Genomic DNA, 20244 nt, shown 5'->3' with positions numbered 1-20244 from the left:
TAGTGAATGAATAGTATTCTAAACCAAAGTTCATGCCAACCTCTCTCCTAATGGCTATTTCTCTCCAGTTTACATGTCATCGCACTCACTGTGAACACACCTTTGAATAAGAAATATGCCTTCCCTACCCCACCCACCTTCATCCAATTTCATTTGATTTTGATATCCAAACAATGCAGTTTACGCTATGGATGCAGTTCAGAGGACACTGAGTCCAAAACCAGATGATGGCCAATGAGAATGAAAGCCAGAAAATTCATCCTATAGCTAGATAATCCAGATCCTTTGTATCCAGGATTCCAGCACCATGGACAGCAGCAAACAACCAGTTCTATTAACCCATCGGTACAGATAGTATGGAAAGTTTAGGTCTAGGAACACACTTTGGTAACATGGCCATTCTGTGTCTTTCACTGTGCTGCATAAAATAAGAACTAAACCGGGGGGGAGGTTTTTAGATTTGAAAGTCAATATGGTATTTGCTCACTTTTAAAGATTGGCACTCTTTTTGGAGACAATACCACAGAGAAGGAGACGTGATTAGGGCTAAAGCCAAAGGCCAGACTCTAGACCAAGAATTCACTTTGGTTTCTGACTTCATCCTCCCATCCCTGCAATAAAGGGGTGACTGGTGGTGATTTCCATAAATCATACAAAAGACACCCTCTCATGAGAGACCAGGTATTACTGAAAGCAAGTAAACTTCAATTTCCACTAAAAGATTTCAGAACTTACCACCCATATATATATTTACCTCAGTGATCAGAAAACGAATGTGCTAGAGGAACTCTGGCAGGGAAAATAAAACACCATTGCATTGTTTTCAGAAGGGAAATTAATTGCTTATATCTATTTCAGCTTAACTAAAGTTGTAAAAATCTAATCAGAAATATTTTTCACAGTGGCACATGTTCTCAGATATTGAAATACCTCAAACCATAAACCATTTTTTATTGTTGAAGTGGTTTTCACTGGGTGGAACTAAATTATTACTTCAAACTTCACTCAAAAGATGAGGCCTCTCTGGAGAGACTGTAAACATTATCATGAATAAGCCAGTTCGCCAGATCCCATCTCTGATACTAGAAGGTAGAAGACGTAGTTCTCACAAGCAAACCTGGACTTTAGTTCCTGCAGTCCCTAGAGGCAAGTGCCACATAGCCAGCACCCAGAAAAGGCCACACGAAATGTCAAAGAACAGGCTGAAGTTCGTCTTAACTTCAATAAACTACATCCAAATGTCAACAATGAAAATGAAATGAGTATGAATGCATCTTCCCTACCTTCTCTTCTTGTGACTTCAAGGCGTCTGGATTCCTGCAAGAAAAGAAAGACTTGGTGTTTTCGAAGAATAATTCGTATGTAGAGACACTTGAAAATATCTCACCTGTTGTTAGACATTTATTCACAGAACGGTAAACAATCTCATAAGGACAAGACACTCAGCAATGTGGGGTTTATTAAACTCTCATACATACACACATCTGTACATGTAAACTACTTGTTGCTTTGTTGGCTTAAGCAAAAAATACTGTTAATCATGCGGTTTTTAATGAGCGGAGCCAACTCTCATGGTCTTCCTTATGTGGAAACTGGGCTGGTATCAATTGTTAGGAAAGACCTCGTTCCAAGTTGAATTCCCACCCTCCACCTAGACTGCAGGTGCTTGTAGGGCCTGGGGAAAACATAAGAAGACAGGGGCCAGAATTATATGAGCAGCAGTAGGTTGTGATTGGTGGTGCCATGGTGAAGACTACCATTGCTCCTGTGCAGGTTACTGGCGTGATCTGGTGACTGATTATGCTCATCAATAGTTTCCAAAGGGTGGGATATTACGGACAATTTGGATAGCCAGTCCATGCCACTGGACTGAATTAACCCCTTGGCTTTTCTAAATTCAATCTCATCTTCATGCACTGTGCAAAGCAATAAGCAAAGTGTTTCAGAAATTGCATAGGTAAAACAGAGTCCCTGCATTGAAGATATGCACAGTTGAATAGAAGGGTACAGAACATAAATTACTGAGAAATAAAGGGGTGATTTTGCCTTGATAAATACCAATATACTCACATTCAACTGAAAACATAAGAAAAAGTCTTTTTTTTTTTTTAAAGCACTTTGTAAATAGCACTGAAGAATGGGAAGGCTTTCAGACAGCAATAAGGGAAGGAGGGTGCACCAGGGAGAGAATGGCTTGAGAAAAGACAGGGTGGCAAAAAAGTACAGGGCATGGTCAGGAAGCAGGAAGAGACCCAGTGGGAAGTAATGGGGGGAAAGGCTGAAACATATGGCGGTTTCATAACTAATAAAAAGTATCTACAATCCATCATAAATGACCAGTTTAGGAATAAAAAGCCTAATCTTGAGAATAAGCTGAAAATCCATTCTAGCAATTGAAGAAAAGAAGATCAAACACCGAACTTGGGACAACTCAAAATCACAACCAAAAAGACCATTCAGCACCATCACTTTTTTTTTTTTTTTTTTGTGGTACGCGGGCCTCTCACTGCTGTGGCCTCTCCCGTTGCAGAGCACAGGCTCCGGACGCGCAGGCCCAGCGGCCATGGCTCACGGGCCCAGCCGCTCTGCAGCACGTGGGATCTTCCTGGACCGGGGCATGAATCCGTGTCCCCTGCATCGGCAGGCGGACTCTCAACCCCTGCGCCACCAGGGAAGCCCCACCATCACTTTTTAAACAAATGATATTGTCTTTCATACCTTAACATTTTTGTCTAGCGTTCTTATGGAGCCAGGTAGGGGAGGCAATATTAGAAAGGAAACTGAGGAGGCACTGAAAAGATTGCCCTGCCCAAATTACACTTTCTGACTGCCATCTCTGTAATGCGTCAAAAGCCCAAGTGAAGCTGATCTCCCTGTGCTATGCGGCTGCTTCCCACTAGCTATCTATTTTAAGTTTGGTAGTGTATATATGTCCATACCACTCTCTCACTTTGTCACAAGGTTCACTTTGTTATAAAGCAGAAACTAACACACCACTGTAAAGCAATTATACTCCAATAAAGATGTAAAAAAAAAAAAAAAAAAAAAGCCCAAGTGGAGACCAATTGAAGATACATGTTATAGGGCAGCAGCACATCAGCACAGCACAATTAACCAAACAAGCTTCCAACGTGCTGGTTCCTCAGCAGCTCAGGGTTCAAAAGAGGGAGCTTGGGCAGTAGTAACTATAATGAGAGATACGAAAGCCATGAAGCACATCATACACCGAGTAAACCCAGCTCCTCCCACACTGCTCCTCAGCTCTCTGCTCCAGGGGCTGGCACCTCCACCCTTGGAAATAACTAGTATTTGTTATATGTGATGGCAACTGATTCATATATACTGATGTAACCGACCACATGACTAAATTTCTTATTGCTTGTAATACGTTTCCCAATGATTCTTTTGGGCTCTCCATTTGTATATTTATACAATCTGCATATAGCAGTGATTTTCTTTCTTTCTCCCAGTTTCTAGGTCTACAGCTGCTTTCTCTAGCCTTATTCTTTTTTTTTTAACATCTTTATTGAAGTATAATTGCTTTACAATGGTGTGTTAGTTTCTGCTTTATAACAAAGTGAATCAGTTATACATATACATAACTCCCCATATCCCCCCCCCTTGCGTCTCCCTCCCACCCTCCCCATCCCACCCCTCTAGGGAGACAAAAAGCACCGAGCTGACCTCCCTGTGCTATGCAGCTGCTTCCCACTATCTATTTTACATTTGGAAGTGTATATATGTCAGTGCTACTCTCTCACTTCCTCCCAGCTTTCCCTACCCCTCCCCGTGTCCTCAGGTTCATTCTCTACCTCTGTGTCTTTATTCCTGTCCTGCCCCTAGGTTCTTCAGAACCATTTTCTTTTTTTTCACATTCTATATATATATGTGTGTTAGCATACGGTATTTGTTTTTCTCTTTCTGACTTACTTCACTCGGTATGACAGTCTCTACGTCCACCCACCTCACTGCAAATAACTCAATTTCGTTTCTTTTTATGGCTGAGTAATATTGCATTGTATATATGTGCCACATCTTCTTTATCCATTCATCTGTTGATGGACACTTAGGTTGCTTCCATGTCCTGGCTACTGTAAATAGTGCTGCAATGAACATTGCGGTACATGACTCTTTTTGAATTACGGTTTTCTCAGGGTATACGCCCAGTAGTGGGATTGCTGGGTCATATGGTAGTTCCATTTGTAGTTTTTTAAGGAACCTCCACGCTGTTTTCCATAGTAGCTGTATCAGTTTACATTCCCACCAACAGAGCAAGAGGGTTCCCTTTTCTCCACACCCTCTCCAGCATTTATCGTTTGTAGATTTTTTGATGATGACCATTCTGACCAGTGTGAGGTGATAGCTCATTGTAGTTTTGATTTGCATTTCTCTAATGATTAGTGATGTTGAGCATCCTTGCATGTGTTTGTTGGCAACCTGTATATCTTCTTTGGAGAAATGTCTGTTTAGGTCTTCTGCCCATTTTTGGATTGTTTGTTTTTTTTGATCTTGAGCTGCATGAGCTGCTCTTATATTCTGGAGATTAATCCTTTGTCAGTTGCTTCATTTGCAAATATTTTCTCCCATTCTGAGGGTTGTCTTTTGGTCTTGTTTATAGTTTCCTTTGATGTGCAAAAGATTTTAAGTTTCATTAGGTCGCATTTGTTTATTTTTATTTCCATTTCTCTAGGAGGTGGGTCAAAAAGGATGTTGCTGTGATATATGTCATAGAGTGTTCTGCCTATGTTTTCCTCTAAGAGTTTGATAGTGTCCGGCCTTACATTCAGGTCTTTAATCCATTTTGAGTTTATTTTTGTGTATGGTGTTAGGGAGTGTTCTAATTTCATTCTTTAAAATGTAGCTGTCCAGTTCACCCAGCACCACTTACTGAAGAGGCTGTCTTTTCTCCATTGTATATTCTTGCCTCCTTTATCAAAAATAAGGTGACCATATGTACGTGGGTTTATCTCTGGGCTTTCTATCCTGTCCCATTGATCCATATTTCTGTTTTCATGCCAGTACCATACTGTCTTGATAACTGTAGCTTTGTAATATAGCCTGAAGTCAGGGAGCCTGATTCCTCCAGCTCTGTTTTTCGTTCTCAAGATTGCTTTGGCTATTCAGGGTCTTTTGTGTTTCCATATAAATTGTGAATTTTTTTGTTCTAGTTCTGAAGAAAAAGCCATTGGTAGTTTGATAGGGATTGCATGGAAACTGTAGATTGCTTTGGGTAGTAGAGTCATTTTCACAATGTTGATCCTTCCAACCCAAGAACATGGTATATCTCTCCATCTGCTTGTATCATCTTTAATTTCTTCCATCAGTGTCTTATAGTTTTCTGCATACAGGTCTTTTGTCTCCTTAGGTAGGTTTATTCCTTGGTATTTTATTCTTTTTGCTGAAATGGTAAATGGGTGTGTTTCCTTAATTTCTCTTTCAGATTTTTCATCATTAGTGTATAGGAATGCAAGAGATTCTGTGCATTAATTTTGTATCCTGCTACTCTACCAAATTCATTGTTTCGCTCTAGTAGTTTTCTGGTAGCATCTTTAGGATTCTCTATGTATAGTATCATGTCATCTGCAAAGAGTGACAGTTTACTTCTTCTTTTCTGATCTGGACTCCTTTTATTTCTTTTTCTTCTCTGATTGCTGTGGCTAAAACTTCCAAAACTGTGTTGAATAATAGTGGTGAGAGTGGATAACCTTACCTTGTCCCTGATCTTAGAGGAAATACTTTCAGTTTTTCACCATTGAGAACGATGTTGGCTGTAGGTTTGTCCTATATGGCCTTTACTAAGTTAAGTTCACTCTACACCTACTTTCTGGAGGGTTTTTATCCTAAATGGGTGTCGAATTCTGTTCAAAGCTTTTTCTGCATTTATTGAGATGATCATATGGTTTTTCTCCTTCAATTTGTTAATATGCTGTATCACATTGATTGACTTGTGTATATTGAAGAATCTTTGCATTCCTGGGATAAACCCCACTTGATCATGGTGTATGATCCTTTTAATGTGCTGTTGGATTCTGTTTGCTAGCATTTTTTGGAGGATTTTTGCATCTATGTTCATAGTGATATTGGCCTGTAGTTTTCTTTCTTTATGACATCTTTGTCTGGTTTTGGTATCAGGGTAATGGTGCCCTCGTAGAATGAGTTTGAGAGTGTTCCTCCCTCTGCTATATTTTGGAAGAGTTTGAGAAGGATAGCCGTTAGCTCTTCTCTAAATGTTTGATAGAATTCGCCTGTGAAGCCAGCTGGTCCTGGGCTTTTGTTTGTTGGAAGATTTTTAATCACAGTCTCAATTACAGCGCTTGTTATTGGTCTGTTCATATTTTCCATTTCTTCCTGGTTCAGTCTTGGAAGGTTGTGCTTTTCTAAGAATTTGTCCATTTCTTCCAGGTTGTCCATTTTATTGGCATAAATTTGCTTGTAGTAATCTCTCATGATCCTTCGTATTTCTGCAGTGTTAGTTGTTACTTCTCCTTTTTCATTTCTAATTCTATTGATTTGAGTCTTCTTTTTTTTCTTGATGAGTGTGGCTAATGGTTTAACAATTTTGTTTATCCTCCTCAAAGAACCAGCTTTTAATTTTATTTATCTTTACTACTGTTTCCTTTATTTCTTTTTCATTTATTTCTGATCTGATCTTTATGATTACTTTCCTTCTGCTAACTTTGGGGTTTTTTTTTTTTGTTCTTCTTTCTCTAATTGCTTTACGTGGCAGGTTAGGTTGTTTATTTGAGATTTTTCTTGTTTCTTGATATAGGATTGTATGGTTATAAACTTCCCTCTTAGAACTGCTTTTGCTGCATCCCATAGGTTTTGGGTCATCGTGTTTTCATTGTCATTTGTTTCTAGGTATTTTTTAATTTCCTCTTTGACTTCTTCAGTGATCTCTTGGTTATTTAGTAGTGTATTGTTTAGACTCCATGTGTTTGTATTTTTTACAGATTTTTTTCCAGTAATTGATATCTAGTCTCATAGCGTTGTGGTCGCAAAAGATACTTGATACAATTTCAATTTTCTTAAATTTACCAAGGCTTGATTTGTGACCCAAGATATGATCTATCCTGGAGAATGTTCCATGAGCACTTGAGAAAAAAGTGTATCCTTTTGTTTTTGGATGGAAAGTCCTATAAATATCAATTAAGTCCATCTTGTTTAATATATCAATTAAAGCTTGTGTTTCCTTATTTATTTTCATTTTGGATGATCTGTGGGGTGAAAGCAGGGTGTTAAAGCCTCATACTATTACTGTGTTACTGTCAGTTTCCCCTTTTATGGTTGTTAGCATTTGCCTTATGTATTGAAGTGCTCCTATGTTGGGTGCATAAATATTTACAAATGTCATATCTTCTTTTTGGATTGATAGCTTGATCATTATGTAGTGTCCTTCTTTGTCTCTTGTAATAATCTTTATTTTAAAGTCTATTTTGTCTGATATGAGAATTGTTACACCAGCTTTCCTTTGATTTCCATTTGCATGGAATATCTTTTTCCATCCCCTGACTTTCAATCTGTATATGTCCCTAGGTCTGAAGTGGGTCTCTTGTAGACAGCATATATATGGGTCTTGTTTTTGTATCCATTCAGCTAGGCTGTGTCTTTTGGTTGGAGCATGTAATCCATTTACATTTAAGGTAGTTATTGATACGTATGTTCCTATTACCATTTTCTTAATTGTTTTGGGTTATTGTAGGTCTTTTCCTTCTCGTGTTTCCTGTCTAGAAAAGTTCCTTTAGCATTTGTTATAGAGCTGGTTTCATGTTGCTGAATTCTCTTAGCTTTTGCTTGTCTGTATAGGTTTTAATTTCTCCATTGAGTCTGAATGAGATCCTTTCCTGGTAGAGTTATCTTGGTTTTAAGTTTTTCCCTTTCATCACTTTAAAATGTCCTGCATCTCCCTCTGGCTTGCAGAGTTTCTGCTGAAAGATCAGCTGTTAACCTTATAGGGATTCCCTTGTATGTTATTTTTTGCTTTTCCCTCACTGCTTTTAATATTTTTCTTTGTATTTAATGTTTGGTAGGTTGATTAATATGTGTCTTGGCATGTTTCTCCTTGGATTTATCCTGCATGGGACTCTCTGCACTTCCTGGACTTGATTGACTATTTCCTTTCCCATATTAGGGCAGTTTTCAACTATAATCTCTTCAAATATTTTCTCAGGCCCTTTCTTTTTCTCTTCTTCTTCTGGGACCCCTATAATTCGAATGTTGGTGCATTTAATGTTGTCCCAGAAGTCTCTGTCCTCAATTCTTTTCATTCTTTTTTCTTTATTCTGCTCTGCAGTAGTTATTTCCACTATTTTATCTTCCAGGTCACTTATCTGTTCTTCTGCCTCAGTTATTCTGCTACTGATCCCTTGTAGAGAATTTTTTATTCCATTTATTGTGTTGTTCTTCACTGTTTGTTTGCTCTTTAGTTCTTCTAGGTCCTTGTTAAACATTTCTTGTGTTTTCTCCATTCTATTTCCAAGATTTTGGATCATCTTTACTATCATTATTCTGAATTCTTTTTCAGGTAGACTGCCTATTTCCTCTTCATTTGTTAGGTCTTGTGGGTTTTTACCTTGCTCCTTCATCTGCTGTGTGTTTCTGTGTCTTCCTATTTTGCTTAACTTACTGTGTTTGGGGTCTCCTTTTCGCAGGCTGCAGGTTCATAGTTCCTGTTGTTTTTGGTGTCTGCCCCCAGTGGGTAAGGTTGGTTCAGTGGGTTGTGTAGGCTTCCTGATGGAGCGACTGGTGCCTGTGTTCTGGTGGCTGGGGCTGGATCTTGTCTTTCTGGTGGGCAGGTCCATGTCTGGTGGTGTGTTTTGGGGTGTCTGTGGACTTATTATGATTTTAGGCAGCCTCTCTGCTAATGGGTGGGGTTGTGTTCCTGTCTTGCTAGTTGTTTGGCACAGTGTGCCCAGCCCTGTAGCTTGCCAGTTGCTGAGTGGAGCTGGCTGTTAGCGTTGAGATGGAGATCTCTGTGAGAGCTTTTGCCATTTGATATTATGTGGGGTGGTCTCTGGTGGACCAATGTCCTGAACTCGGCTCTCCCACCTCAGAAGCTCTGACCTCACACCTGGCTGAAGAACCAAGACCCTGTCAGCCACTCAGCTCTGAAGGAAAGAGAGAAAGAAAGGAAAGAAAGAAAAAATAAAATAAAAAGTTATTATAACTAAAAATTTTAAAAAATTATTAAAAATAAAAAAGTAATAAGAAAGAAAGAACAGCCAAACCAAAAACCAAATCCACCAGTGATAACAAGCGCTAAAAACTATACAAAGAAAAAAAAATGGATGGACAGAATGCTAGGACAAATGGTAAAAGCAAAGCTATACAGACAAAATCACACAAAGAAGCATACACATACACACTCACAAAAAGAGAAAAAGGAAAACATATATTTTTTAAAAAAAGGAAGAGAGAAACCAAATCAATAAACAAATCTACCAATGATAATAAGCTCTAAATACTAAACTAAAATAAACATAAAACCAGAAACAAATTAGGTGCAGAAAGCGAACCCCAAGTCTACAGTTGCTCCCAAAGTCTACCGCTTCAATTTTGGGATGATTCATTGTCTATTCAGGTATTCCACAAATGCAGTGTACGTCAACTTGATTGTGGAGATTTAATCCGCTGCTCCTGAGGCTGCTGGGAGAGATTTCCCTTTCTCTTCTTTGTTCGCACAGCTCTCAGGGTTCAGCTTTGGATTTGGACCTGCCTCTGTGTGTAGGTCGCCTGAGGGCGTCTGTTCTTTGCTCAGACAGGACAAGGTTAAAGGAGCAGCTGATTCGGGGACTCTGGCTCAGTCAGGCCGCAGGGAGGGAGGGGTATGGATGTGGGGTGAGCCTGCAGCGGCAGAGGCCAGCATGACACTGCACCAGCCTGAGGCGCGCCGTGTGTTCTCCTGGGGAAGTTGTCCCTGATCTCAGGACCTTGGCAGTGGTGGGCTGCACAGGCTCCCAGGAGGGGAGGTGTCGATAGTGACCTGTGCTCGCACACAGGCTTCTTGGTGGCTGCAGCAGCAGCCTTAGCGTCCCATGCCCGTCTCTGGGGTCCGCGCTGAGAGTTGCGGCTGGCTCCCGTCTCTGGAGCTCATTTAGGCGGCGCTCTTAATCCCCTCTCCTCGCGCACCAGAAAACGAAGAGGGAAGTAAAAAGTCTCTTGGCTCTTTGGTAGCTCCAGACTTTTTCCCCAACTCCCTCCTGGCTAGCTGTGGCGCACTAGCCCCCTTCAGGCTGTGTTCACATAGCCAACCCCAGTCCTCTGCCTGGGATCTGACCTCTGAAGCCAGAGCCTCAGCTCCCTGCCCCCACCTGCCCCAGCGGGTGAGCAGACAAGCCTCTCAGGCTGGTGAGTGCTGGTCGGCACCGATCCTCTGTGCGGGAATCTCTCCGCTTTGCCCTCTGCACCTCTGTTGCTGCGCTCTCCTCCCTGGCTCCGAAGCTTCCCCCCCACCGCCCACCCCCCATCTCCACCAGTGAAGGGGCTTCCTAGTGTGTGGAAACTTTTCCTGCTTCACAGCTGTCTCCCAGAGGTGCAGGTCCTGTCCCTATTCTTTAGTCTTTAGCTTTTGCTTTTCTCTTTTGCCCTACCCAGGTACGTGGGGAGTTTCTTGCCTTTTGGGAAGTCTGAGGTCCTCTGCCAGTATTCAGTAGGTGTTCTGTAGGAGTTGTTCCACATGTTGATGTATTTCTGTTGTTACTGTGGGAAGGAAGGTGATCTCCACGTCTTACTCCTCTGCCATCTTGAAGGTCCCTTGGTCTATCTTATTCTTTTTTTACATCTTTATTGGAGTATAATTGCTTTACAATGGTATGTTAGTTTCTGCCTTATAAGAAAGTAAATCAGTTATACATAGTCTTATTCTTTTAGCTAATTCCTCCACCTAATGTTAAGTGTTGTAAACATAGTCGGTATCCTACTCTTCTTTCTGATTTTAAGAAGAAAACCTGTAGTGTTTCCCAGTAAGTAAAATGCTGGCTCTTGGCCCAAAGGATGTTTATTATATTAGTGAGATCTATGCATATTTTACAGAGTTTTTAAAACACATGTATGTTCCAGCTTGTCCCCTGACTTGTTTATTTATTGGCTGTTTCCTTCCACTGGAATGTGAGCTGGGATGGTGCCAGTATCTTTTTCATGCTGGCATCCTCAGTGTTATTTATAATAGCACAGATGTTCAATACATATTTGGTGAATGAAAATAAAATAAATGTGTGTTGAATTTTATGAAATACTTTTTCTGCATTTATGGAGGTGATTCTATGATGTTTTTCTCCTCAGCTCTATTAATGTGATGGCTTATTTAGTAGATTTCATAGTATTCAATTATCCCTGTATTTCTGGAATAAGCTTTTGCTAATCATGGTGCATTTTTTAAAATATGCTGCTGGATTCTATTTGCTATGATTTTAAATACATTTTTGAATTAATATTCATAAATGAGATTGGTCCATAATTTTTAGGTGTCATTTTTCTCAGTTTTAGGAATTAAAATTATACCAGTTTCATACAATGGATTTGGAAGTTTTCCTCATATTATGCACTGAAATAGTTAAAATAAAAGTCCGATTATCTGATTTTAGTTGAAAATGAAGTTTCTGCAACTTCATTTCTCAGATGTTTATTAAAATGGGAGGAAGTAGAGGGTCAGAGAGGTTAAAATTTGTCTAAGTTTTCACATTTTGGTCAGTGGCCAGCTGGGACTTAAATTCTAAAGTCTAATCCCAAAGTTTATGCACATAACAACATTCTATGTATTTAATTCATAAAGATAGTGTAAAAATTAGATGAGATAGACTTCTGCTTCAGGCTGTGAAAGAATAGCTTGTATTAGACCAATCCTTCTGTTAAGAATAACTATAAAAGTTGGATAAATAACCCTCCAAAGTTTTTGTAGGCATCTGAGAGCAACAAAGGCAGACAGAACTTAGCCAATATTTGGAGAGAAGAGGAGGCTTTTGAGGTGAGCCCCATATTTACTGCCAGAGTTTCCCTTTGGGGCATTTATGGTTTTACACAGAAGCCAAACAAAAGTAATGTTCTGGAGCTTAAAGTAGCCTTACTGAGTTGGGAGATACCTAAGTTGGGGCTACAAAAGCAACCAGAACTTGAGGGTCTACAATCCTAGAAAAGGGAATCAGAAAGAAGTGAGCCCAGTATTCTGCACACAGCTTCCTCTTGAGTTAAATTATTATACTTAAGCTGTACACATAAAGAGCAAGAGGTTGAGAACCAAAAAATTAGCCTCAAACAGCTAAGAAACTAAGCACAGATTTTGACAGCATCAGGTGCTAGGAAGACAAAAATTAAGCTTTCAAAGGAAGAGTGCTACTAGTAAATGCAGCTGACTTTCAGTTAAGATCATATATTCTCAAAGAATTTCTATTCCTGGGTAGATCAAGATGATCTGCCAGTATTCTATATCTAACAAATAAAAGTAAATCTTTGCTGAAAGACAATAAAGTAGTCTACAGAGTTTACAATTTTTCATATTTTTTACCTAAAAAAATAAATTGTTAGTTATTTCTCCAGAAAAAAAAATGGGGGGGGGGAGTTATTCAGGATCAGCAGATAAGTGAAATTCAGAGTCTACAACCATGATGAGCCATCTGCAAGTCCCCACATGGCAAAGGAAGGAAAACTCTTTTATAGAGGGGAAAGAAAAATGGGAGGGCTATAGTAAACACAGAGTTCATGGCTTTTTATTAGGTGAGTTGTTGCCAGGAAATAGAAGGAGTCTCTTCTTTCTTTTGGGTTCTGCAATTGTCACAGGGTGTCAGAGCTCCCCATTCTGGTCTCCCAGCTGTATTTAATTGAGGTTTCTGTTTATTCATTTTTTCTTTCTTTCTTTCTTTTTTTTTTTTTTTTTTACAATATATAATGTCTAGCATCCAATCCAAAATTACTAGGCAGGGTGGGAAACAGGATCAAATGACTAAAATCCAATAAAACAGACAGCATAAACTGATCCACAGGTTATCCAGATTTTAGAATTATCAGACACAAGCTGTAGAATAATTATGATAATATGTTCAGGAAAATAGAAGAAAAGATGCTGAATTTCACCATAAAATTTGAATTAAAATAAGAATCAAATGGAAATTCTGGAACTGAAAATTAAATAACTGAAAGATTCAGTAGATGAATATAATAGAAGATTAAAGACAACTAAAGAGAGGATTAATAAGATGGAGTTTAGGTCAGTAGAAAATAATCAGACTGAAGATCTTAAAAGAAAAAATAAAGAATAAAAAATACAGTAGAGTATGAGAGACATTATGGGGTATGGTGAAAAGTTCTAACAAGCATGTAATTGAAGTTTCAGAGGAAATTAGGCAGAATCAATATTTGAAGAGATACTGCTTGAAAAATTTCAAAATCAATGGAAATCATCAAGCCAGAGATTTAAGAATCTCTACCAACTCTAAGCAAGATAAATACAATGAAAATCATCACTAGGTACTCATGGAAATATAGTTGAATATTCAAAGAGAAAAATAAAAACCTTTAAAACAGCCAGAGGGTGGGTGGTGGAGGTGGAAAGGACATATAACTTACAAAGGAGTAACAATAAGATTTGATAGCCAACTTTTCAGGAGAAAATAATGGAACAAGAAGACAATGGAATGACATCTTTAAAATTCTGAAAAAACTTAGAATTCTATATCCAGTGAAAATATGGATATTCATAAGCTAAAATAAAGCTATATCTAGACAGGCAAAAACTGAGTGAATACATTGCTAGCAGATTAATGCTAAGAGCAATACAAGACAACACTCTCAACAAAAGGAAAGTTTTTCAGATGAATGCATAGTTATGCAAGAAGGAATAAAGAGTACCAGAAAGTGTTAAAAATGAATAAATCTAATTTTGCCTGCTTAACACAACAACAATAATGCCCTCTAAGGTAATGCTATTTGTAGAACAAAAATGTATGACAATTTGATCACAAAAGGTCAGGAAGTCAAATGGAATTTAAGTATTACAATCCTATTACTATCCAAAATATGGTAAAAGTAGTGCTATAAGGTCAAAGGACTGGGATCACAAAAAACTAATCCAAAAATGACAAGAAAGAGTAGGGGAAAAAAGAATAAAGAAGAGAGAATAATATGTTAGATTTATAGTGAGAAAAGGACAATTTAACAGGAATAAATAGCAATTCTAAACTTGTACATGCCTAACTACATAGCCTAAACACATATAAAATCAAAACTAAAAGAAGAAATCCACAGTGACAAATTCACAATAATGATTGGAGAATTTAAGAAACCTGTTACTAAATGATAGAATAAATAAAGGAAAAATTAGTAAGGATGTAGAATATTTGACCCTCATGATTAACAAACTTCACCCAGTTTATGTACATCAAACACTGTACCAACAACTGCATACTACATATTCATTTCAAGTGTCCATTCAACATTTATAAAAATTGACCATATTCTGAGCCACTGGGAAGTTTCAACAAATTTCAAATTATCAAAACCATGTAGACAACATAAAAGTTTTCTGACTACAGTGAAATTAAATTAGAAATCAGTAACAGAAGATATGGAGAAAAATCTCCAAACACTTGACTCATGGATTTGGAAATATATTGCATAATTTCCAAGAGAAACATCACAAAGGAAATAAGAAGACACAAAGGAAATCTGAATGACAATTGAATTATAGCATTTAAAAAATTATGGGATGTGGCTAAAGCAGTGCTTAGAGAAAAATTATAGCCTCAAGTACCTATGTTAGAGAAAAAAGGGGGGGGGCTTCCCTGGTGGCGCAGTGGTTGAGCGTCTGCCTGCCGATGCAGGGGACACGGGTTCGTGCCCCGGTCCGGGAAGATCCCACATGCCACGGAGTGGCTAGGCCCGTGAGCCATGGCCGCTGAGCCTGCACGTCCGGAGCCTGTGCTCCGCAATGGGAGAGGCCACAACAGTGAGAGGCCCGCATACAGCAAAAAAAAAAAAAAGAAAAAAAAAAAAGAAAAAAGGGGGGGGGCTAGAAATTGATGACCTTGGCATCTATCTCTAAAAGCTAGAAAAGGCCAATGTAAGCCCACAAAAAATAGGAGGAAAGAAATATAATAGGAGCAGAAATCAATGAAACAGAGGAAAATAATTATACCATGAAAAAATAAGACCAAAATTTAGTTCTTTGAAAAAATTAATAAAATTGATCCCTAAGAAGGCTGATCAAGAAAAAAGAGAAAAGGTATACAGAATGTGAAGTCAAGCAAGATATCACACGTATCCAGTTTCTGGGGTTGTGACAAAGGTGTCAGTGCAGTACAATGGAAAAGAATGGCTTTGTAACAGATAGAGCTTGATCCATTGGATATCCATACAGAAAACAACGACCTCCTACCTTATACAGAAAATTCATTTCCAGATGGACTGTAGATCTAGACGTGAAATGTAAAACAATAATGTTTCTAGAAGATACCATAAGAGAATATCTTCATGACCTTTAAGTAAGCAAAAATTTCTTAAATGGGATGTGAAAGGCAGCACCATAAAGGAAAAGAATGATATTTTGGACTTTTTTAAAAAATGAAGACTTCTGTTCATTAAAAGATACAATTGAGACAGTGAAAAGCTGAGCCCCATTAAGGGAATATATTTGCAATATTTATCTATATATCCGACACAGCACTCATTCAGAATAGAAGATACTTTTGCAGACAAATAAGACAAATACAAATAACCTAATTAAAAATGAGCAAAAGGCTTGAATAAGAACTTCACAAGTTAAAACCACAGTGGGATATGGCTATACACCGTAGAAAAGATAACAAGAGAACAAAGCAAAACTAGTAACAGCAAATGCTTATGAGGCTATGGAGCAACTATAATTTTCACACTTTTAGAGTAACCAGCACAAGCAGGACTCTCCTCATTGGCCTGAGACTCAGCTTCCTGGGGCTCCTCCCCTAGAGCTGCTTCCTGCAGTTATTGCTCTTAGTTATCACAGCGGTCTTTTTTTTTTTTTTGGCTTTTTAACCCTTTATTACCTGTTTAACCAATTCTATTAAAATAAGTAGTACAATATTTCTGTCTTACTTGACCCTGCCATACCTCTCCCAGGTAAATGTCCAACTTAAGTACATTCACATGGGTACCAAAACACATGTCCAAGAATGCTGATCACAGCATGATGCGTAATAGCCAAGAACAGGGAACAACTCAAATGTCCACCAACAGTAGGATGGATAAAGTGTGGCATAGCCACACGATGGAAATGTCCCAGCAATGCACAAGGACCAACTCTGCACTATGCATTAACTTGGATGATTCTCACAGACATAACGTTGATCCAAAAAAAGGCAGACGCAAAAGAGTATGATGTATAGGATTTTTATAAATTTCAGAAACAAGCATAAGCAATCTTTGGTGACAGAGTAGTGGTCACCTTTGGGAGTATAACAACAGGGGGATACAAAGGTGGTTCTGGGGTACTGGAAATGTTCTAAATTATGATCTTGGTGGTAGTTACTTGGTTGTGTTCACTTTGTAAAAGTAAATAGAGCTCTATACTTAAGAGGTGTACACTTTCCAAAATATTTGATGCGTCTCAATCAAAAATTAAAAAATATAATAGGACAAGGTACCCATAGTACACAACAGAAATTTGTTGAAGAAAGGGAATAATCATACTCCCTAATTTACAGAGGAGAAAGGTTCTGCAGAGGGAAAGGCTGCAGCTTGCTGACTCATCACAGGGTAGCAAGTGGCCAAGCCAAGGCTAGACTCAAGTCTTGGAAATCCTCCCACTATGATCTGCTGCCTCAAAGCAAATACTCAGTGAACGTTCAGGAGACACATGACAGATATTAAAAAAATGGAACTCTGAAGTCGGATGGATCTGGGCTGGATCCTGGCTTATTCCTGACAGCCATGGCCCTGCCACCTTTGGTTAATTATCTCACCTTTCTAAGCCTCAGTTTGTTCATCTGTGAAATAAGGGCAGGAATGGTACCTTCTTTGTAGAGTTGTTGGGATGATTAAGCGAAATAATAAGTCTGTGCTACACTTAGCATGGTGGTTGGCATACAGTAGTCCTTAAATGGTGGCCATCATCATCTTTATTGCCATTAATGAAGATAACTAAGGGAGAGAAATAGTAAGATCACTTGGGGAGGGAAATGAGTTCAATGTCTCCGTCAATTATTGTGGTTAATAGAATATCTTTTCAGTACTTGAAAAAGTACGCCCCAAAAAGCTGTAGCAGACTGTACAGAACAGAATTCACTTATAGAAGTGACACCAGGGCCCCAGATGCTTTGCCTAAGGAAGAAATTATTTGCTGCAGAAGCTTCAAACCAGATGGTTAGAAATGAGAGTTAGCACATGGGCATTACTTAATGACTAAATTTCTTTAACTAAAAATCTAATTTTATTATGGTATAAATCACATTCTCTTGAAGTAGGGAATTAATTTTAGATTTTTCATTTACTGTTCATAACCTTTCCACGAATTTGACAGCCAAATCATTTAAAATGTCATTTAACCAATACAACAGCTTTATTCCTCATCCTGCCCTTCCTGAATCCATTATCTTCTACTACAATGTAGAAGAACTTAAGTAAAAAATTACCATTCCATAAAGCTGTACTTTATTGTGCAGTTGAACTGCATAATCTTTATTTCTGAATCAATATAATATGATTGCTGAGTAATATTTTTCATAATCCAAGAATCTATTACGGATTCTCAGCTACCAAAAAATAGTCTGTGAGCTGCTGAAAGAGGACAAATGAAGATCCTCAGATTCCATGCCTGGATCCTTTTCCTCCATCTTAGGTGGTGCTCACGACATTAGGCTGTATGTGAAGCTCAGGAAAAGGGTGGTGGAGCTTGGCCACAGATCAAATTCATCCCCCTTGGCCATGTGTCCAGTCATCCTTGGTTAGAGAGTAAGTCTCAGTGTGTCACTTGAAATGTTATGGGATTCAGTGGCTTCTGGGAGAATGTTGGTTCTGTGAGTTAGCAAAGTGGGGATCAGAAGCACCCACTACTCAGAAGAGAGGGCCATGGAAACAGCAAGTTGAATGGAGCTTGACGTGGCCAGGTCTTTGTAGACAAAGCAGAGGTGAGTCTGGTGCAGATGGGGCATGGCCTGCTGAGGTGGGCAGCTGCAGGACCTCTGCCCCTGCCAGTGTCCTGGTGGTGAGCCCATGACCGGCAGCACCTCAGTCCAGCATGAGAGGAGCTGAGGAAGCCCCTGCTGCAGAGTTCCTCAGGCTCCCACTGCCTGAAGAAGCTACGACAGGAAGCCCAAGTGCTCAATTTATAAACCACTTGGTACAGCTGGTACGGAAGCTTTGCTAACTGCACTCATCACTACTGAAATTCTGACAACTAAATTCTAAGGTTTTCGTATCTGAGATGTTCTTAAAACTAATGCTTCTTTAACAACCTTTCTTACAATTTTTCATTTATTCATTTGAATTTTAAAAGCTGGACTCTTAATGACTTTGATTTTTGCTAGCAGGACACCACTCTGCAATTAAAGCCTTCACCTGGATGAGTAGAACACGGCGAAAGAAAGCGATGCCTCAGGTATTCCATCACTGTCTCCCATTTACTGAGCACAGAGTAAGTGTTTGGTACACTTTATCTCATTTATATGGCTCAGGTAAAGGCAGAAGGAAAACCACGGCGTTGTTAGATGTGCCAGCACATCACGTCAGGGCCTTCAAAGCCAGATGAAGACAGGGTTAGGGGATTAACCCTAAACTCAAGAGCTAGCTTGAGAGCCAAGGTGAATAATCCAGCTAATAACAGGATTTCCAGGGGGGTGCAGGGGGGGAGCCTGAACATCAGCTTTCTCCTCCGGTCATGTGGAGCCCACGGCAAGCGCTTAAGGAAAATACTGATGAGGAGGTGCCCACTTCTGAGGAATGCCACCTCACCTAGTCAAGGGGTCAGAGCTCATTCCCCACCTCCCTGAGAATAGCACCACGTGCCAGGGTCCTCTGGGTAGAGCAGTGTGTGTCCTCTCAGGTAGACAGCCTTACAGGCGGGAGAGGCACAGCCAGCCGCCCTACACCTCAGGGTGCTTAGGGAGCAGAGGATGCTGGGCAGGTGTGGACGTTCCCCTCTCAGCCCACAAGCTGCCCGATCCAGTGAGGCATCCCTGGCCTCTATCAGGAAAAGGACAGAAGTGGTGGGAAGCATGACCACACAGGCAATGAAAGGGACCTTCTCCAAGACTTCGGGGCTGAAACATGGACCATACAGTGAGCAAGTTCTCTGTCCGTTCTATTTCCTGTCCAACGATAAATGGATCAGTGTAAGCAAACTGGTGTTTACACAGGACCCAAGCATTTAATGGAGGTTTATCAAGACAAATGGAAAAGATCATGTATGGATACTTTTGAAAACATATCACAGAAATCTCTTTATGATTAAGGTACAGTCATCTTTTTGTTTCTTTTTTTTTTTAAGTCATTAATATGAAATCACCAATAGCCTCCCTGTGGCACATTTGTGGGGAACATCAATTTCATTATGTTCACAAGGGAAACTGAAACGAGGTCCTCATAGCCTCTAGGAGGCCTGAATAGCCCGATTTTATTAGTAAGTGCTCCACCAGCCGCAGCCCAGACACCTCCCACTCCAGGTTCCCCATCTGTGAATGGGCAGACCAGACAGCCTAGCCAGGATAAATGAAGTAATGACTCAGAAACACGGGCGGAATCCACAGGCAGTTCCGCTCAGTGCTTTCTGATGGGGAACACAGGGGGCCACTTTGGAAAAAAGCTGTGATACTCTAAAGAGAAAAGATACTAATGGTGATTACCAGAGTAAGACACCAGATTACCAAAGTAAGACACCAGAGTAAAAAGAATGAGGATATTTGCCAGGCCTTCAGAAATTACGATGACTTGGAAGTTAATTTTCTTGTTTTTAAAAGTAAAGAATGAATAGAATATTATATGAGGATTATAGGGATCTTAAATTCTTGGTAATATTTAAAGCTATATATTAAAGGTTATTAATTTACAATTAAAAAGAAAAGTTGGCTTTGGATTTCAGGTCGTCTTTTGTAGCAAATCTACTGATATGACAGTACAAGTAAACATTAAATTACATTTGATGGAATAAATATCAATGATTAATTGATCTCTCCACCTCGTTAAACATCATCACCCGCACACAGCCAGATGAAGAGACCAAGAAGGAGAGAGGGGCACTTTCCAGCTTCATCTCTCTGACAGCCCAACAAATTAAAAACGAATTAA

At 39.4% G+C, this 20244-nt stretch overlaps 1 protein-coding gene and 1 long non-coding RNA gene across 3 annotated transcripts in view; one reads left to right on the top strand and one right to left on the bottom strand.

The window, feature by feature from the left end:
- LOC125964043 (uncharacterized) overlaps positions 1-20244 on the top strand; it is a 365140-nt gene that overhangs the window by 37663 nt on the left and 307233 nt on the right. The window lies entirely within an intron of this gene.
- Positions 1-20244, bottom strand: part of FSTL4 (follistatin like 4) — a 453554-nt gene that overhangs the window by 399008 nt on the left and 34302 nt on the right. For both annotated transcript variants that reach the window (XM_004282127.3, XM_049708196.1), the window contains exon 3: positions 1284-1317. In XM_004282127.3, the coding sequence (XP_004282175.1) occupies positions 1284-1317 (34 nt within the window). The remainder of the gene's footprint in view (positions 1-1283; positions 1318-20244) is intronic.

Source organism: Orcinus orca, chromosome 3, assembly GCF_937001465.1.
Source record: "Orcinus orca chromosome 3, mOrcOrc1.1, whole genome shotgun sequence".
Classification (NCBI taxonomy): Eukaryota; Metazoa; Chordata; class Mammalia; order Artiodactyla; family Delphinidae; genus Orcinus; species Orcinus orca.
Note: the sequence above shows the minus strand (reverse complement) of the source record. Positions and strands in the feature narration are given on the sequence as shown.